The 20803-nt window shown below is 41.5% G+C and overlaps 1 protein-coding gene across 1 annotated transcript in view; it reads right to left on the bottom strand.

Moving 5' to 3' along the window:
- Nucleotides 1-20803, bottom strand: part of LOC135327497 (uncharacterized) — a 29628-nt gene continuing 8825 nt past the window's right edge. Inside the window, exons 2-3 of the mRNA XM_064506509.1 lie at nt 5060-5212; nt 1-1691 (exon numbers count right to left, since the gene is read on the bottom strand). Coding sequence (XP_064362579.1) covers nt 1354-1691; nt 5060-5198 — 477 coding nt within the window. The 5' untranslated portion in view covers nt 5199-5212 and the 3' untranslated portion in view covers nt 1-1353. The remainder of the gene's footprint in view (nt 1692-5059; nt 5213-20803) is intronic.

Below are 20803 nucleotides of genomic sequence, written 5' to 3' on the forward strand. Positions count from 1 at the left end.
TACAGCTATATAGTTTTCTATTCACTGGTGATATGCTTATCAAATAGTTTGTACAGCACTGAAAATAAGCACAAAAGAAAGTGAACAAATACAAAGCATGTCAGGTTCTATTTCAAATATAAGGAAGGAGGATGTGAATGATATTCCCATGCATGCGCCTTCTGTACTTTGCTCTGTTATAGATAGGGTCTGACCAACCAACACAAGTGTTTCATTTCATGTTTCAGACATTTCAGATAGATGTGGTCCCAAATCATCATCCAGACTGTATGCACTACATTTTGTAAAGCACGGAGAATAAATATTTTCCTCAGTGGGAATATATGTCATCACAGCGTTGAGTTTTCCACTGCAAAAAAGAACAGCTGAATCTAAGAGGTACACAAGTGTTATTTTTAAAGCCATTCTTTATATAGAAAATTGTCATGTGCCTGGGGAATGAATACTTGGCAGGGTCTCCACAAAAGAGGCCCAGAAAAGCTATAGTGGGGCTGCTTCAGGTCAGGTTGTAAATACATTTCCTGAGTGGCTTAAGGAAGTCCATTCAACACCTACTTAAATTAATGTGATTTGTTCTATCAGATAAGCTTAAATTAATTTCGTATTTTATATATGTACATACACAGACACACTATATATTTATGTATACACATACATATATATCACATGCATTAATATCAACCCAATGGCAAGAGTACAGTCCCTTAAGTGTTTGTACTGACTGATTTTTTTTCACTTATCTTAATGTGCTCGACATCTAGATATAATTGAAATTGGTGCCCTGCAAGCATCAAAACAGACAGATACATAGACAGAAAATTGTAGCCCTGACAACAAGCTTTATCTGCATTAGACAAAGCATATAACATATAAACACAGGGTTATAGGCAGCTGAACTGTGAATACGCAATACATTGAGCACAGCTAAGATGCTCTCCACTCTGAAATACATGTTGTTTATTAAACAAAGTTAGGATTGCATGCGGCATACAAATTGGCAGCCTGAAAACATTGTCAGAACAACATGTAGATCATACCTCTTTGACCTAGCTGCCTGACAATGAGATAGCGAAAATAAAGAGTAACTGCTTCTCTTTAGAGGCCTGGAGGAGAGGAAGTCATAAGAAAGAGATAGGGGGCATTCCTATGCATTTAAAATTTTAAAAATGTGCTAGTCAGCCACATATACACACCATGAAAAGGGCATTACCAAAAATTTACCTTTGATAGACTGAAACCATCATCTGTGTAATTACTATACGACCAGCATTTTGCTAGCTGATAGGGTCAAAAGGCTAACAACACAAAACTAAAAGACTCTGAGAGTTATTCCAGCTTTGCTACCATCCAATATTAACAGGAATAATGAGAGGTAGCTGCGGGTAAAAATTTGACTTTAAAAAAAAAGTCCAATACTGGTACTGAAACAACGCCTTTAACATGCCTTGGCTTTTCCACATAGAGCCTCCTCTCCCTGGGGATGCTGGTCCAGGAGGTGGTCACAACAGCACCCACCCCATGCTCTTGCCCAAGAACAGCAGTGCTGTGGGTACACGGGCGCGATGGCAGAGCAGGCTTCTGTGCTCCTCCTGATGAGTACGGTCCATGCCAGCAATGACTCTTTCCAGCGCTTTTCCTTCCAGGGAGCATGCGAAATTTGGCTGTTGGCTGACCACTGCTTGTCCTCGCGTCTGTCAAGAGACAAGAACCCAAATTATCCCCAGGCAAACAGAAGCCAAATAAAGCAGCCAATATGGCAGTAGTCCCCAAAAACCTCAGAGTCCAGCCTTGCTGCACACCCCTGCGTTGCAAACTGCACCACAGAAAATGGTCGGTCTTCATGCTTCCTGCTAGGACTCAGGTCCTCCCTGTTGCTCATGCTCCTTCACCAGTCAGGCAGGCTTCAGTGTCTTCACTCACCAACACACCAGCCATCCTTGTTTCACATCCACTGAATCTCATGCCCCATCCCACTGGGAAAACCCCATCAGGCCTATCTGGGGCATCTGCTCTGTCAAATACATGTTGTCTTTCTTAAACCATGTAAACTCCATGAAAAAAAGGTAGCCACACATTGGCCACAGCTCAGCAGGCTTCCCATATGGCTGTCTCCTGAGTACTGGTTGGAAACCCAGACCAGCAGAGACACGGGACTGCTGTGAGAGACTCAGCCTCTCCAGAGTGGGGAGTGGAAAGGGTCCACTCCTATCTGATCAAGGGTGGAAGGGGAAAAATGAAGCTACCTTATTTTCACCCTTTGGAAAAAGTCTAGGTCTCTTAGGCGCATGTATGACATGAGTAGTACTGAACACGGGAGAAAACTTTCTGTGACCAGACCACTCACATTATTTACTACTCTGTGATTCCACATTTTGGCTCAAGAAATGTATAATGAATGCAAACCTCTCTCTCTACTCATCCTAATCTGTTGCTCCCTGTGTCCTGCTTAGTCCTGCAAAAATTTCCCCTCCTTGACTTTCCTTCTCCTGCCAAAGGTGATGTTTCTTGTGGATGTTATCTAAGCTACAGTGAGAAATTCCTCTTTGCAGGATAGTGTGGCTAGAGTTTTCTATGTTAATAGCGTCCCCTGCTAAATAGCAGTTCTCTGCAGATGCCCTTGTTCATGCTATGGACACCATCGCCCAAGCAGAAGGGAGAGCAACATCCTTCATCAGCACTTTCATTTTCTGGGCAGTCTGGAGTGATTTGAAAGTGAAACAACTGGTCTCCAGCACTGCAGAATCACCTATACCAACAGTCAGCTCTAAAGATGGGCGAAGCGACAGTGTGGTTTGCAATTCATTCCTGTCGGAAGGGAGCGTGGGGTTACATTTGGGAATTTTTTTAACCACAGGGAAACCATTAACCAGAACTCACTAGACCCCAGATGGATACTGGGAAGGAGATTATTTTACAAGCGGGACTGAATTGCACAGATGTCTTCAGGCTCCTAATCCCATGCAGCAGACTTTGCTTGCTGCTCCTTTGTGCTTACAGTCAGTTATAAAGTACGTCATCTTACATTAGTCAGCACGAGGGAGACTAGACTCACAGTGCATATAGTATGTAATTTCTAAGCATAGTTGTCCACTTTACTGAAGTACTGGATTCAGCCACTTAGGGCTCAGACCTGCCAGAGTGAGATACCAGCTGCACTGAGAAGAAGCAAGTCCAGATAATTATATTGTGAAGATAAGGGTGCCCCATAAAAATAATACCCGAACTACCTGGGGTCAGTTTCTTGTTCAACTATGGACAAGCTACTTTATCGAACAGTATTTCACCCACAAAATGGAGCTAAAATGAGAGTTAATTCTATGGTGGGACAGTCTAGAAAAGCATACTGGTGTGTTGCTTGCAGTATATACCTAGTTCGCAACTCTTCGCCATGTTATTCTACACAATAATAGCCCAAGACAAAATTATTCCCTTACTCCTACCCATCATCTTATAAATTCAACTTTTAAATTGTCTGCAGTAGAATGACTTTCTGTAAATATGCGTACAATCCTGCAGCCTCTAGAGGCTACTGTGATATGTTTTTAGTACAAATTGCAGGCATATCTGCTGTACTGACATTCTGTGACAGACTCCCAGGTGCTTGATGGAAGGAAGAGCGAATGACATGCCCTCAGCCAATTTAATTCCTATACACAATTCTTCGCTGGGCAGGTGGGCAGTAAAAGACATTTGCTACAACCTTCCTTATAAGGGCAAAAGGTCCCACATACCCATAGAGGAAGAAACAGATTTCTTCTGGACGGCTGTTGCACCAAGACCCTCACCATCCATATTACTTGCATCCTTGCATCACCATTGCATATGGCTTGCAGGGCTCTGTTTTTAAAGACCTCAGAGACACTTCAAAGATACTGTCGTGCCCTAGCACGCACATGGATGTGCAAGCCTGCACACTGTGTTAACTTAGGACAATCTTTGAGCACTCATGTGCATTTTGTCTACAAAAGCCTGCAGTGTACTGGGAATCTACAAGGTATTTCCTGCAGATGTAATGAAGCTTTGGTTGTAGCCTGGGTCTTAGCTTCTCTGCAGCACCTCGGGTGCACAGAGGGAATGCTTGCTATGAGAAAAGCACCATTTTTTTGGTCTGCGCTCAGGCAGAGGCAACACACACAGCAATGCAGCACATTTTTCTCGCAGGTCACTGTTCTCTAGCTTGGTTCTTCCAGCTTTCCAGTGGCCTTTATTTTGGGTCAGGTGACACTAGTAAGGGCTGCAAAATCTGAGCCTGCCTCTCTGTATAATGTCCATACACACACAAACGCACACACGCATTAACATAACACACCAGGTGTGAGATCAGATGCTGGAGCAGACACATGGTCCTTCATCAGACAACACTGTACTTACTGACCCCTTAGACTGCAGTTACACAACAATTGCTAATTAAGAAGGAAGCTCTATAACATCTTGAGTTTTAAGAGATTTTGAAGAAGACATTCTGCTCCTCTGTTTTGGTGCCCCAATTAACCCTCTTACAGATTTAGCATGCTTGCCACATTTAATGCTAGCAATTACTGCAGCAATCTGCAGCAGACCAAAGGCATCAGGGAAGCCTCTTGCCTGCAATACAGTCTCTGTGAGTGAGCTCCTCCACCTGCCAGGTCAGCACAGCTATCAGTGCTGGAGGTAATAGGAAGGGTAATTTTTGCTCTCATTTCTGTAGAGTGGTTCTGCCTCCAGATTAAGCCAGGTCAGCCTCAGCCTCCAGAGTCATTTTTCCAGGCAGGCATCAGCAAGTAGTGCTCTACGCATGTTTTCACCCAAAAAGCAGGTCTGTCAACACCAGCTAGATCTTTCTCCCACTAGCGGTTAACCCCTTGGCCCCTCAGAGTAATACCATTCTCATAACCCACTTTTAGATTTCACCCTCTTCTAAGCAGTATTACTGTGTTTTTGGTCTGAGAGCTGTCAGGGAAAGACCTGACAAGTAGATGGAACAGAATTTGATGTAGTGTTGTAGCCTCTGAGTCTCTCTGCAGAAGATGAAGAATCACCATCTGTTCACTGGAAATTTAAACGCAGATGAGATAAGTACCTTCTTCCTCTTCTTCTTCTTCTTCCTCCTCTTCCTCTTCTTCTTCTTCCTCCTCTTCCTCTTCTTCCTCTTCTTCTTCTTCTTCCTCTTCTTCTTCCTCTTCTTCTTCTTCTTCTTCCTCTTCTTCTCCCCCCCCCATCAGTGGTCTGAGAGCTGTCAGTGTTAATGAGATACAGAGAAGGTGATACAATTATCATCTGAGAGCCTAAGTAGGATAAGACAGATGTTGCTTTCAAGGTTCATTGCTATATTAGAGACACCTGCTAACCAGCTTAGATGATACCCCCAGCCATGCCAGATACAACCTAATATAGAAGAACTGGCATGTTTAAAACCAAACCACTCTAAGCAGTACCAAAAGTCATATTCAAGGCTGCCCTTAAACAGTAGAAGTCCAGCAGGATTTGGAAGTGAGACCATAAATTACTTTTCAATAAAGTAAATATGCCACTCCTGCTTCCTGAGAGTCTGTCTCTAGGCCTGTACTTCATCAGCTCCCTAGCCTCCTACCACTATCCCCTTCTTCCCAAACCAGGATCATCCTCATCCCCAGCACTACGCCTCCCACCTTTCCAGTAGTCCTGCCACATCTCTAACCCATGCCAAGCTGATACCCTCCTGATCTGATACTGGGTTTCACACTTTCTATATTGCAGGCCTTAGACACAGATGATAAACTGCAGTAGGAGCTCAGGAGCACACGTGGGTAAATGAGCTCAGCATTCATAGGTCAGGATGCTGGGGGAAAACCTCCACAACTGCTGGTGAATATCAACAGCAGGAACCCAACTTTACACAGGGCTGATGAAGACTGGTGATTTCCTACTGATCTGTGGGCTAAGGAATGACATAATTAACCATGGGGTTTGGGTTATTGTAAGAAGGCAGTCCTAGCTGGCATTTACTCAATCAGATTTAAGCAGTGCTAATGAGTAGAGGCAGCTTTCATTTTGGTGGGAATTGTACAGGGACACTTGGGATATATAAAAAGCACAGTGATGTGTCAAATCACAGTCAAGCATCAGCAATAAAGCGCAACATGACAGATCATTACTCAAGTAGGCAATAAGTGGAATTGGGAACATAATTTTGCCCCACAGAGGATGAAGAGAAGCAGGAAGACCATATGGATCAATCAAAACTCATATGGCTCAAGTGGATTGTGATAATAAAAGCCATATGTCATTTGATGCTTAAATCCATGTTCATTCATGCTACTGAGCATGGAGCACAAAAGGAAAACGGTGATAAAATTCTATGAAGTTGGTGCAAGCTAGGTGAATTAGATCTGAAAGTGTTTTGAAAATCTTGTACCAAACATACCACAGGAGCTCAAAGTGTTACCACAAACATGGACATCTCATGTTAATTCATGCTCTGTAAATCACTGTAGACCAGATCAGATTAACTCCAAGGCTGTATGTAGATAGGTGACTAAGGTCACACCTAAGAAATGAGTCAGTCTTGCTCCTAGCCTGGCTGAATTGTGGTGAGCCACGTAAGATCTCACACAAAAGGAAAGGATGTTCAGCAGTGCCAGAAGGCACAATAGAAAATTATTCTTGCCATCACCCCTACTTGACAAGAGAAGAGAACTTTTTTTTTCCAGCTATGTTCATTCATTTAAATATTTTTCAGGTAATTAACACTGGGCACCAACATAGCTGATGTTCCTTGAAGAAGAGTGAAACATTTATTACCCTTCTCTTCTTCCTTCCTGAAATGATCAAGGTGAAAGGAAGGTTAGAAGGAAAGTCTTTCCTGGGTTGTCTTATTTCTCTTTTGTCTTTCATATCAGCTCCAGGAAGGGAAAGTCATTAATCACCTATCAGGATAGCAGATGAGAGTTGTCTTGGGGTTAACAAGGATTATAAAAGATCATCGAAGCATGGCAATTAATTGAAATGAGTAAGACAAGGGCAGACTCTTTATTCAAAACTACGTAGCAGGTGATAGATAACAGATTTGGGTTGATATTAAGAAAAATTGAGTGAGGAACTTTAGTTGATAAAGAGGAAAAGGAGCAAGCGATTTCTAAGATAAAACAAGAAAAGAATACACGAATGGGGAGAAAACATTTATAGTGATAGTCCCAGTTTTCTTATTCTTTTAAATTACTTAACTGGAAACCTCTTACTCTTCATCTCCTCCTAATTGCATTAGCCATGTCAGTACCATACAGACAGAGCAGTAGGGGCCAAACATCATCCACCTTTAAGGCTCCAGACAAAGAATGCTGCAGACAGCGATTGCATTACACATCCCTGTGATGATGTTTTCTCTCCTAGGCAAACTCTGGAGACACCACAAATGTATATCCTGGAATGTATCTTTTGCTGTTTTTATGCACCCTGTCTCCCAATCAAACACCAAAATAATCTGTTGTATCCCACACAAGTATTTCCTTTTTCTGCTCATTGCCCTCCTTTGATATGAAAATTCCCTGTTTGCATAAATAAACATGCTGTTATACATTCTGGATCTTTATAGGGATGCCATCCTTTTTATGAAGCATGTTTGAGTTATGGGTATGTTGTACTGTCTTACACTGGCAAAACAGAGAATTACAGAGACTCCACAGTCCTATTGTTAAGGCACCATAAATTCTACCATCCTCCTCCTCCTCCCACAAGCCTTTGTTTGAAGGATACCCCATGAAGCCTTTGCCAGCTGCTCATCTCTCTCAGGTTTGGTGCAGACTCTCAGTATTGCTGTGCAGAAGCAGCCAACATCACCAAAACACCTTCTGTTTTTAACTCAGCAGAAGTTTCTGAAGGAAGTACCAAAAGCTGATGAAATAGCCTGTTTGAGAAGTCAACACAACACAGTAAAACCTGTCCACAACCTAAAAAGACCTAAAAGATTAATGAAGCCTTTCCTTTGAAAACCTCTACCATCAAAACAACTGGGGATGAACCACTGACATGCTGCAGTAAAAAGCCTGCATTCATAAAAGTCTCTGTGAGACATGATTTGACTAATGTATCAAATGATCATTTGACCATAATCTATTTCCATGTGGGTTACTTCTACCTCTTTGTTAAGCTCAACACGTACTCTACTATAGAAGCATGCATCTCATAAACATGCAAAAATTTCACAATGGCATATTCAGAATGGGAATTTCAACAAGATCAGTAAAATCTCAAATGGAATGCTTCTGTTTCTACAAGTTGCAATTTCTAAAAGAAAAATGTCATTACAAAAATTTTAACTCAACAGACATAGCAGTGAGTGCTGCTTCTTATACAGTCGAGCATTGTAAAGATGCAGAAGGGCTACAGGGCACTGTGGTGTCTATTGGCTGAGTCTGCCGTGTTTCACTGCTGAACCTATTTAGATTTTTGGCCCAGGTCTGGTGCAACACAGTAAGATCACACAAGAGTAGAGAGCAGCCAGAATCCCAGAGTTAAAGCCAGAATGAAAAAAAGCTTTGATTTCAGAAAAAAACTGAAGAAGGAAAGATTTCCAGAAGGAAAAACTAATTAAGTATACTGATAGCATCAGCTGTCTACCAATTGTTACTTTCTGGCAGAAAGCAGGAAACAGGAGTGAAATTGCATCTCATACATAGATATATGTTCAGATTTCTCTCTTGATTGTTACTGAGCAGTCTTTAAATTGGGGCAGAGGAGACCAGGACTAAGTCTTCAGCTCCCCCAGAATGTCAATTTTCCCAGTGAATTCTGACATCAAATAGTCAAAGATTAGGGCCTTCTGGAAGCTGTACCTTGGAACAGACTTTTCTCCTAAGGCAATGGCCTCCGGATAAATTAGCAGCCTCTCAGTCATCATTCCCTTTCACCTTCATCCAAAACAAGATGCTTTGAAAGAGTACCCTTTGGACTGTAATAACTTACAAAATAGAATAACATTCACTTCCTGGAACCGACAACTGATCCCTGTGCCACATGCGTGAAGCATTCAGTTCTGACTTTTTTCATTCCCACTGAATAAAAGGCCAATTTTAATAAATCTTTGATACCTTCTAATCAAAGCTCAATATTTAATGCAATAATTTTTTTGCATAAATATCCTGTTCAGCTGCTATCTGGAGCACACAGAGCCAGGTTGATCTAAAGCATCAATCTTGAGGAAGTTGGAGAAGTTCATAATAAGCTCTCAATCATATTTGCAATGCAAGATTAACACCATTTCTGCATGACTTGGCTCAGTCTAAGTCACGAAAGACCAATAACACCCAGAGCAGCTGTGATTAAAGTTCACACACTGGGCTGTCATTTAGTGGACATTAAACTAATTACAGTCCTGCTGGCTTCAGAGAAAAATGGTTCTGTGTTATTTAAGATACCAAGGCTATTGTATTGTATTCAAAATAAATCTCAAAAAAAAAAGGTGTAAGTAGCATTAAGACTGGGAACTTGAAACTACCTGTGCTGCAACAGGACAGATTCAACTTTTAAAAGATGATGTCTTCTTCAGATATGCTGACTCTTACAATACCCTATGCATGCGCTATTACCACACAATATATGGGGCATGACTCATGATACATCTCAACAAAAAGTGATAGCTAAGGAAAATTGAACTTATGGAAAATGAGATTAAAGGGCAAAAGCCACAGGAATAAATAATACAATAGACAGGTAGGGCTGGGGCATACAAATGAGCTGTCTCAGAAGTTTTGGCCTGTCATCTAGCCCTTGGTAATGGTCTGTGGACATGCTTTATCTTCATAGCATCTTGAGACAAGTGTAAAATAATTTTGAAAAGTGAAGTATGAGGCCTTCTATGACCAGTTCCAGGTTTGATAGTTCTTGGTGGTAGGAGACGTATGTGTATGTTCAAACACCCCATCATTTTTAGTTCTCACAGTCCTAGAGTAATAATGACAGTAATAATTATGGTAATAATGAGAGGCAGGAGTACATCAGTAGTATAATTTCACTATGGAGTTCTTATGGAAAACTGCCAAAGAAAAGGTCTGGGATGAAATGTTAGAAATCTACCACCTAGCCCTGGAGCATTTATACATCAGCTGAACAACAGGTTACAGCTAACTGCTGGGTAGATCGAGGCAATGCCCTAGGAGATAGAGAAATGCATGGAAAAACACACTCCAGCTGTATCCACCCTGAGATGAGCTGAATTTGTAGCTTCTGTGTCTGCCTGGGCTCACTCTTGTCCCTGCGCAGAAGAGCAGCCATGGACAACCAGCCAGGTCTTTCCACCTGTAGCCTACGAGAAGGCCTGCAGCAACTCTTCCTAGAGTCAGATCTAAACATATTGACCCCTTTCCACCCAGCAAACTCCCTGCTTGGTTATTGCAGCTCTGCCCTGGCAGAGGATGCGGTGGGTGTGAGCACAGCCACCGCGAGCGCCTGGGGCTCGGTCCAGCCTTCTCACCTGCCAGCCCTCGAGTACAGGGTGCAGCTCAATGTGCTTATTCCTCATCTTCAGTTGCATTTGCACTTTAACATCTTTCACCTGCTTGAACAAAGGGGTCAGTTAGGGCAAAAATTACACCGGTGTTTTCAGGAGATGGCAGCTATGCTATGATGGCCTGGTGTATGCTTTCTTCGTGCCATCAAGGTAAAAAGCAACACCCACTTCTTCAGACTCACTTTCTTACAGGAGCACCACTATAAAAGCATTGTCCACACAGACTAAACCAGACAGATAGCTAGACGGAAAAATAGCTTAAACACACAGTTAGGGGACCTACAGAGCAGCAGTTCCCACTTTTCCTACATTCACACTCAATGCCAGGGCAATCTGGCCCACTCAGAGTCCCTGCACATCACCCCAGCATGCTGGCCTGTGCCTCTCCAGTGCGATAATCTGCACTCTTATTCTCTCCCTACAAAACTCTTCCAGTCCAAGTTGCATTCAAGTAGGTCCTGACTCGGTCCAAAACCCTTGAAAGCCTGAACCCTGCTTCTAAGAGGAGCTCCCCCCTCTCCCTTGCAGCCTGTATCATCCCCTGAACTCCCAGTCAGACCTTCCCAGCAGCTTTTCCCCCACAGATGCCCCCAGCACCTTTCCCACCTTCCTCCCCACGGGTAGTCACCTCTCCTCCCATGCAGCCCTGTCCATCACAGCCCAAACCAACAACTTGAACGCACTAACCAGTTTGCCAAAAGTCCCTGCAAGCCTCCTCATCCTATCCCTTGGCTAAGCTCAAAGAAAGGAAAGTGGAGTGGTGGGCAGGGGGAGCTGGAGTCTGGCTTTGCCCCCATAATCATTCAGTAGAGACATTTGTACAAGTGTAAGTACTGCCCTCCTAGAAAATCTTTTTCTTTTTTAACTTAGTCTGACTTTTGAAAATCTACCTTATAGTTTTTGCTTTTAATTTTATATTTGGCAAGTAGTGTCTTTTATAATGGTAGATGGCTTCAAGTGATGTTTACAACTAATAAATCTCTTGGCAAACTTTGCTTTGCTTAAGGAAAAGACTATGTGTTCCTTCCATCATTTTAGACACTTCTATATCTATAAATGCATGTGCAGAGCACAGTGCCTGAGCAGAGCAGAGCATGCTTTACTACCTCTGCGGCTTTCTCTTGGGAACGAAAGAGATGGTAAGCCTGGCAGCTGGAAGGAAACCAAAGAGGAAACAGGGAGATGTCACAGAGCAAAGAGAAGGAACAGTCCTCCCAAATGCCCTGGCTCTGTAGATGAACACACATACGTAAGTTAATTACTCAGCTTTTTTTTCCAAATTGACTATCTCTCAGTAGTAAGATGCAGAGGCTGATATTATAAAAGGGTGAATGGTTTCAATTTAAATGAAAAGAAAACAATAACTTTGTAATGGCTTTTCCAGAACATAGCCATACTTCTAGTAGCAAATAACCTGATCTTGTTACAAGTGCCATTAAGCTTTCACACCTAGATTGCTCCAGCATTGCAAGCAAAAATTCGTGCAACTGTACTCTTTGTCATTCTTATGCTTACTATCCTTGTGCAGGGCATGCCATGTGCCCTTTTGTTCTGTCTTGCTTTCCTCAGTCAGAGGCAAGTTACCAAAATACTTCTCAGAAAGGCTGGGATATACGTGCACAGGGAAGTCATCTCGTATTGGCCCACCCACACACACTTCCACTTGACAGACATCTTTTGTTAAATCAATGCCACAGAAAAGCCAACAGTAAAGATCATGTCTTTCTTTGTACAAGTGTGTATGTAAACACTTAAGCTTTGATCACCAGCAATACCCATGAAACAACTGAGAGCAAAATAATAATGGCAATAAGTACTGTTTTCCTGAAGAATACAGTGGAATTTACTCCCGAGGAGTAAATGAACTATCTGGATTCCACCTTTGTTTTTAAATGATGGCCTTCATCTCACAGTGAGCAGAGCCCCAGCAGAGCTAGTGGGGTTTTGTGTGAGCAAAAAGGTCTAACTGCCAAGAGCTCACGGCAGGGTGGAGGTCACACTCGGTGGGTCCTAATCCCGCTTTCACTGTAGTCAGTTGAAAAAGTGCCATTGAGCAGGAGGGAGTGGGATCCTACCTTACACTGTCTGTATTTTAGAGCTGAAAAGAATTAAGAAGCAGCTTAAACAAGATGAATTAAGAACATATAAAAAAATATTGTGAAGGAGGGAGAGAAGGAAGGGAGAGAGACTGATGCATTTGGGAGAAAATCTAACATTTCAAGACAATGAGAGATACATGAATGAAACACAATCATTAATAATTAGGAGAATTTCTTAAGTCGAATGCCTACACACATATCCCTTAAAATAACACACTGAATTCAACAAAGAGCATGTATCCTTACCTCAGCAGATCTTAAGCCAGGTAGAGAGTGATGCTGTACAGACTGCCAGTGAAGGAGTATGAGTTTGCAGGTCACTTCTCTGTAAGGTAACAAGTCATGGGCACAAAGTTTGCAGCCCAAAAACTTCATAAAATCACTGTCACTATCTATGGTCTAGTCCAGTGCAACAATGTGAAACCAAAGGCCTTGGCTAAACGCTCACCCTGTTTCAGCAGTGAAGGCAGTAATTGCTCATACTGAAAGCAAGAAAGAAAAATGGAATCCAATAGAAATTGATATAGACACTAAGTTACAATGCTTAAAACATGACTCTAAATTCTTGCTTAGTGCCTTTAGTCTCCCTTATTAAGTTTCTACACATTAAAACATGGAGTTTATGCTGAAGAGCTCAGGAAAAAATCTAGGATTGTCAGGACCAGGAGTGAGGAGTTTTCAGAGTGTACTCAGTATGAAAGAAGCTATATTAAGAACTGCTAATGCTGATGCTGAAGCTTCAGTTCAGTACTGGATAAATGTTTCTCATCTGTTTGGAAAGAAATGGTAGACTGTACTCTTCTCAAAGAGACTGATGAAGTCCTTTCCAAACCAACAACAACAAAAAGAGATGTCAAATAGCAAATCTCATTTCACCTCTTGATGGGCATACAAGCTTGGTTCAAAATCTTAATTGTACAGATGTTACAGGTAGGTTCCATCAAGTATTCACCTTGGTACTACCCAACAAGAAACAGCAGCATCTCCTTCCAACAAAACATACAGTAAACTGGTGATCAAAGAAAATCAGCAATCAGGGAGAATCTTTCCCCTGAGAAATGTTTCTGGTAAGGCTGGCACAGCACGATTCAATATTTTCAGCAGTTATCTGGAAGTGACACCTGCCACGTCATATATTTGAGGATGACACAGATTTTGGCAGAGGCTGGCTGGCAGTGGGGGCAGAGCAGTCACACACAAAAATGAGTCGTTTGTAAGCTGACCCATTCAAACACGCCATGTATTAGCACCCACAAATGCAAGTTCTTTCTTAGAAGAATGAACAGGGACATTTCTCTATAAGACAGAGAAACCTTCAGATCACGAAAGCTGCACCCTGGAACTCACCGAAAAGGATTTAGGCCTTGCGGGGTCCTCAAAGAGCACAGAAGAAGCTTCAGCATGATGCTACAGGGGAAAGAAAAAGATCCTAGGATAAATTAAAAACAGGAGTATGTGGCCTAGTGTAAGGGAGACTGCGTTACTGTGTAGGCAACACAGATAAGATGAATACCAGCTACAGGACTAGTTGTAGTCCAGGTACTGAAAAATCTGAAATCATGCTGGAAAAGGAATCAAAAACAAGACATGTCAAAAATGTCTTTCAGTCAGATTCAGCAGCTTATCAAAAGGATGCTGAGTAATTCGATCATGTAGTATTATTACTTTCAGAGAGCAAGGCCAATGCCAGTGACAGGTTCTTTAGCCCAGTGAAGACTTAAAAAGCATCAAGGACTCAGAGATGAACAAGACAACTTCAAACTGGAAATAAAGCCCATGTTTTGAGGAGCAAAGGTAACTGATCAGTTGAACAAGAAGAATGGCAGAGTTTCAGTCCCAGAAAAAGATGGCTTACAAAATAATCTTCATCCAGCACTGAAGCTACTGATCTCAACACGGAAGTAACAAAACCAGGAAGACCCCAGGGAGTGTGGGAAATGGTGTAATGGTTGCTTCTGAACTTAAACTCTCTGAACCATTGTTGAAAATCATTGTTATTAACCTGAAAAATAAGTGGGATGAATCACTGAAAGTCTTTGAGGGACCTTTCATTATAAGTAGCCTTGCACTAAGTTATTGAGTGTACTTCAGAGAAACAAAAAGCGGCAATTGTGATATCCAGGAACAAGGAGTGGAAATGCTTTTAAGCCTTAAAAATGGCACTTACTTTTTCAAAAAGTGCTGCCCAAGTGTTTGCAGCATTAGTCAGAGATTTCAATTGTCTAATCACAGTTAATCTCAACCTTGAAATCTGTTATTAGTCAGCCAGCCACTGGGAAGGGGAGGGGGGGAGGGGGCGGGAAGATTTCAATGTCACTCTGGTGTCCATGCAGAGTAACCCTGACAAAGCCAGAGGAATCACAGTAATGTAAAATACTTGGGAAGGCAGAGTGTGACTCCAGGGATCATAGCCATGCCACCGTGAGTGGGACACGAGGAAAGAGCGCTGAGAAACAGCCCTGTCCATGCAGATGGCACCTGCTCAGCCAGGTCTGCAATATGCAAAGGGCCTCCGAAAACCCCACACTGTTAGAGAGTGGGCAGCAGCGAGCATTTGCAAAAGTAGTGAGGATAAGACATACCGGGAACTGATCCAACAGCTACTTGTGCCCTCATGTACCCTGAGCAACTGGTTTTACAGAGGAAAAGACATTAGACCTAGGCAGGTTCCCTTGGTGGCCAGCCTCACAACCATATTTTGAGGCATAGTCGCTATTTTAGAGACTGAAACGTGGACCAAGGCAGCTGTGGGCCTGCCACAGCAGAGGAGAAGAGGACTAGCAGCCATCATGGGTCTGATACACATCTGTGTTTCTGTCACTCCTCCTATGTGTGCCTGAGTAATTCAAGCCACAGGGATACTAACATTTGGATAGTATCAGCTTATTAACTTTGGAGCTATATTTTGCAACCCCAGCTACACATGGCCACACAAAAAAAGCTGAGCAAAGTTAACAGAGCAACCACTGACTTAATCTTTTAGCTTAAGGACATGTGCATGGAGAAGTAAGGCCCTAATTCTTCCAGAGGTAAATTTGCCTTTGGGGAGGGGGGGAAGGGTAGTAAAAATCATTTTAAAGAATTGTACCATGCAGTCCCACCAGTTTCTTAAAGTCCAGTGGACTTGACCTGGCATGCATTTATCAGCTATATGAGTTTATATGCCCCTGATCTGAGCAGGGCAGAAGACATGCTGGTGTGTGTCTGCTGGAAATGACACAGAACATTCCCGATCACTGCTTTGAAAACAGATTTTACCCTCCTCTACATAACTATGCAATCTTTTAACATGATCCTGGGAATTATCCTTTTTCCAGTACCCCATTTGACTTTGTTGTTGATGTCATGGAAAAAAAGCAGTCAGTTGTTTACCAGAGCATTCGATTTCTTATCAGCAGATCTGGCTATGAATAATTATACCACATATTAATACCATAGTAAGCCGGCTAATGGGCTGCAGACGCCTAACAAATAACAGGATGGGAGAATAAAGGGCAGATTGGCAGGAGGTTGTTTGCCTTTGCGAGGGCTGAATTATGGAACTGGCCAGGCTTCAAAACTATGAATCATTAAGAACAGGCACACAGCAGTTTTACATCAGTGAGCTCTATTGACTGTAGAGGAGCTAATATTGATCTACGAAACATATGGGAGTGGGGATGCAGGTCCCACATAGTTAAAAGCGCTGTATTTTAATGTCTGTCCTTTGAATTGTGCTGGTTCCCTGAAACACGCAGACATTTCTGACATCAAGACCAGACTCCATCCAAAGCCTTTGAAAGGATAGCTGTTTCCTTTCAAGTTCACAGTGACAGAAATCTTTGCAACACAATTCAAAAAGACTGTTGCGAGATACCATGCTTATCATTTCTTGCATCTGCCTTATTATGTTAACTCAGTTTGCAATACATACATTGCTGTTTATATTCATGAAGATATTCATGGATATCAAAAAATACAGAGTTAACTTGTATTTCTTTAGCAGTTGGGATTTATCTTCCTTTGTGCAAATGGGGCAAAGATATTGCCCCACTGGCCTGCTGATGTAACGGTTATAAACTATGACTTGAGCAACAAGAAGCCATTATATAGTGCTTTGTTCTTCATCCCAAATAGGGAGGAAAGAATCAAAAATTGTTGACTATTAAGTTGTGCTGACCCCAGGGAAGGGAAGTCAGATACGATTGCTTTTCTAACCATAAGCTCATTTTGTTGTCCATTACAGGAGCTAGTACAAATTAACCCATTGGCTATTAGAGGCTATTTTACATGGTAACAACAAAAAAATAAGCGGAAATTATACTCAGCTGGTTTTACTCATGGGACTTAGAGAGCTTGGCTATCATTAATTAAACCATGATCATATGGTTTTCACAGGTATGTTCTATCTTATCTTTGCATACAAATGACATATAAACAATTCACATGCTGGCATGTAGTAGATAAACATGGAATTTAGGATCTTATATGTAACAAATGATTTTTCTTCCTGTATTCAGCTAATGCAGCTGGTGATACATGGAGCTTTATAAAATATTTGCATCTCTGATTGACCCTTAACATTTCCTTGAAGGTGTTCTCAAGCCCTCTCAGCAGAACCGCTCCTCTTGACAGCATTGTCTCCCATCGCCGGTGACCTGTTGCTAATGACCTTGCACTTTGTTCTCCGGAGGATCATGCTCACATACCTGTCACTGTAAGCCATAGCACAGGGCTAAAAAAACTGGAAGCTGAACATGGCCCTCTTCTTTCATTCTGACAAGCAGGCGCGCATCCACGAAGACTTAAATGTCTTGGCAGCCTCCAGTAATAATAATCAGACCATCAGCCCATTGAAATACAGAAGAGAATCTCTCTGCGGCGTAAGGTTACGTGAAATACAAGACATTTTTCATTTCAAAGGCTGATTTTCCATCTCTCAGCAGTAAAGAGGTGGTGAGTGTCTGATATGCATCCATTCTGAGGAAAAGTCTGTTTGCAACATGACCTCCATACATTGTGGTCCACGCACTGATAAACAAACTAGTCATGATAGAAATCTATCCTTTCTGGTTTGACTATTGAAAAAAAAAAGAATATGTGTGATTTAATTTTCAGCTGTTTATGAACAGGATGAACAAGTCAGAAAGGTCTTTCATTTCTCCCATTAATCCAACCTACCTCATGGAAAACAAGAGCTGTGGCCCTTTGTGACCCTTTTTCTTTGGAAAGGGTCCATAGGAGAAAGGACGGGAATCCAGAGGAAATGAAAAAAGCAAGGGAGTTAAAATGATGTCTCAAATGACCAAAGCATTCAAAAAATTCGGAACCAGCAACTCATCTTGAATGTTCCAAGTATCTGGTTCTCGGGACCCTTTCAGAGAGCCAAACTCTGTCCCTTACTGTGGGGCACAACATTGTTGTTTTCTTCTCTTTCAGAGAAAGCACATTCTCAGTGGTTTAAAATGGTGAGGGACATATAAATATTTGTTCTAAGATTAGTCTTGACATGGAAGATCCCAGTGAAGGATGAATTTATGGCTGACTGGCTGCTTGCCCCTTGCACAAACATTTGGTAATTTTAAACTCGTTCTTTTTAAGTCACTCAGTCACACTCAAACTGTAGGTCAAACTGCGTCCTTCCTCCCTTAAAGTGTTCTTGGAAACAAATGAGATCATTGAAAATATAAATTAGTATAGAAGTATATCTATGTGCAGGCAATAAATGATTTCACCAGAGAGAAGAGAATGTGAGTTAAAGGGAACAGACTGGTCATGGCAGAAGATTTCATTTAATATCAAGAGTTTTTAATATGACTATTTTATTACACACTTAATGAAATGCAGTTGACTGCAGCTGACCTGCACCTGCAAAACTGAGAAGGAAATGTGGCTTACAGAGCAATGGATAAAAAAATAAACAGAAACCCTTATTTCCCTGCAATAAGCTGTGAATCTCTGAATTTTAAAGAATCTTGGCAACTTCCAACAACTGAAAGTTATTTAGGGTATTTATACAATGATCACACATTCACACCTTTTGCTTTATGCTACGTTTTACCCCGTCATTCAAAACCAGTTTGATAAGCCATTACTGGCCTAATATGAATTCATTTTTTTTTTGCATGGGTTTCTAATAATTCTAATTGTTATAATAATTCTAATTATTATTATAATAATTCTAATAATTATTAATTATCCTTCATTTCAATTCCACATTCTTCAGCTCAAAGGAAATTCTGGTAAAACTTTCGGACTGATTCTTCTAAAACCCTGTGGTTATTAGACTTAAAGCATTGCACTGCATTGTACGTCATTGGTTTAGTAGGTCTTCCACCTGCTGGGCCTTGAACAAACTCTAAAGGAACTCAGGTAAGGCCAATAGGAAAAAAGAAACTTATTCTACTTCAGGCTGTGAGTCATCTTCCGCCATGGTACAGTCACTCGGATTGCTGGAAGGGAAGAAATGATCTGCAAAAATGGTTGGCAGAAGCCAGGAGAGAGTAGGTCTTCCATGCTTTGCAGTACAATGCAATGCAGTGTTTAAAACCTAGTAACAACAGGGTTGCAGAAAAATTATTTTAAAAGGTGTACCAGAATTTTATCAGACTTGAAAAATCCAGCATCTCAGTGGTCATGAAGATGTGGAAGAAGACATGGTAAGACACTTGCTCTGCCATGTCTGAGTTCTGAGTACTGGGAGACTGCTCCCTTTCAAGGTTCATATTTCTCACCATCAGTCAATTTATTCAATGTTGTTTGAAGTAACACAATTAAGCAAAAGAACATATCCTCGTCGCTCCTTTTCACACTGATCCTGCACTCGGCTTAGATTTCAAGGTTTCTTATTCATAGCATACATGCGGAGCTAACTACCTTGGCTAGATGACGGACCATGTTACTCACAGAGTAATGCTAGCAAACTCAGTAAATTAAATGAGGACCACACAACTTCACAGTCCCCCTTTCAATGAGACATTAAAGTGAAAACGCTTTTCAGAGTTGCCATTCGTTAGCTTGTCTCCACTTTCCAAGAGAGTTTTGCCCCAAAAAAGGTACTACAGAACTGAGATTCTTATCAATAAAATCAAATCTGCAACCGAACGTGTTATACTGCCAGCTTCTCAGTGGAAGCTTCTCAGTTACCTATATATTTGGATTTTTTTTTAATAGCAGTAAATATGTGGAATTGAAATGGACATCTGATTATAGGTACTGCACTAAAAAATAGGAGCCCATACTCCTATTCTTATGTAAGTATTCCTATGGCATTGTCCATAATAAAAGAAGATATATTTCTGCTGTTTGGATTAACGGCCAGCAAAACTTGAAGTAAATCCCCAAAGAGAAGGATGCAAGGTGTTTCTTAAGACTACCACAAAATGCAGTCTGTCTCTGGCTTCTTTTTAAGACAGCAAATGGCTCAAACTGTTGATTGGATGAATATTCAGCATTTTTTCTTCTCTCTACCATCTATCTCTCCCATTTTTATCTCACTAGCCATCATTATTATAAATAGGTTCATTACGTTGGGCCCAATTTTGAGCGCCTAATAAGAAGCCTTCTTTTATTTATGTACCACTGTTGAACCCAATGAGACTATTTGTGTGTGAATTGTTAACATAGTGAAGGATGGTGCTACAAGCTGTGGAGCTGACTTAGTATCATGATCTATGTATTTATTTATTTCTATTAGCATATTTATTAAACAAATCAATATGTCTGGGTGTATAATCATTGTTATTATTTCATTGTCTTGCAATAAACAAGTGTGGCAGAAGTGGGGGAGAGGACCCAATGCATACAATAAACACAAGGTAGGTCTCAAAAAAGCAAGGAAGAAAGGAAGGAAGGAAAGGAGGGAAGGAAGGAAGACACCAAGCCAAATAAACACTGAGAAGAGTGGAGGAGAGGGAATACAAAAGCAGAGAAAAAAATGGATGGATTATGGCAAAGGAACAACTATGATATATTACGATTTTGTAAAGCACTTAATACCATGTCACAAAAATCTTACTGTGAACATTAATTCAAATTGCTTTGGATGTGAGCACGGTCACCTGGACAGAAACTTGGTCAGCCAGCTATGAACAAAGGGTAATGACAGAAAGCAGCAACACCTCCTGTGTTTCAGTTTGTGCCGTTGCCCCTCGTCCTATCGCTGGGAAAAGATTTACTGAGTACTTCTATCCCAGTCTGCAGAAAGAGGTTGGGTAACAATTTGCATGACAAAAGGCAAGCTTCTCTGGTAATATCCTGGTCT

The sequence above is a fragment of the Dromaius novaehollandiae genome, chromosome 2, assembly GCF_036370855.1.
Source record: "Dromaius novaehollandiae isolate bDroNov1 chromosome 2, bDroNov1.hap1, whole genome shotgun sequence".
NCBI classification, from domain to species: domain Eukaryota; kingdom Metazoa; phylum Chordata; class Aves; order Casuariiformes; family Dromaiidae; genus Dromaius; species Dromaius novaehollandiae.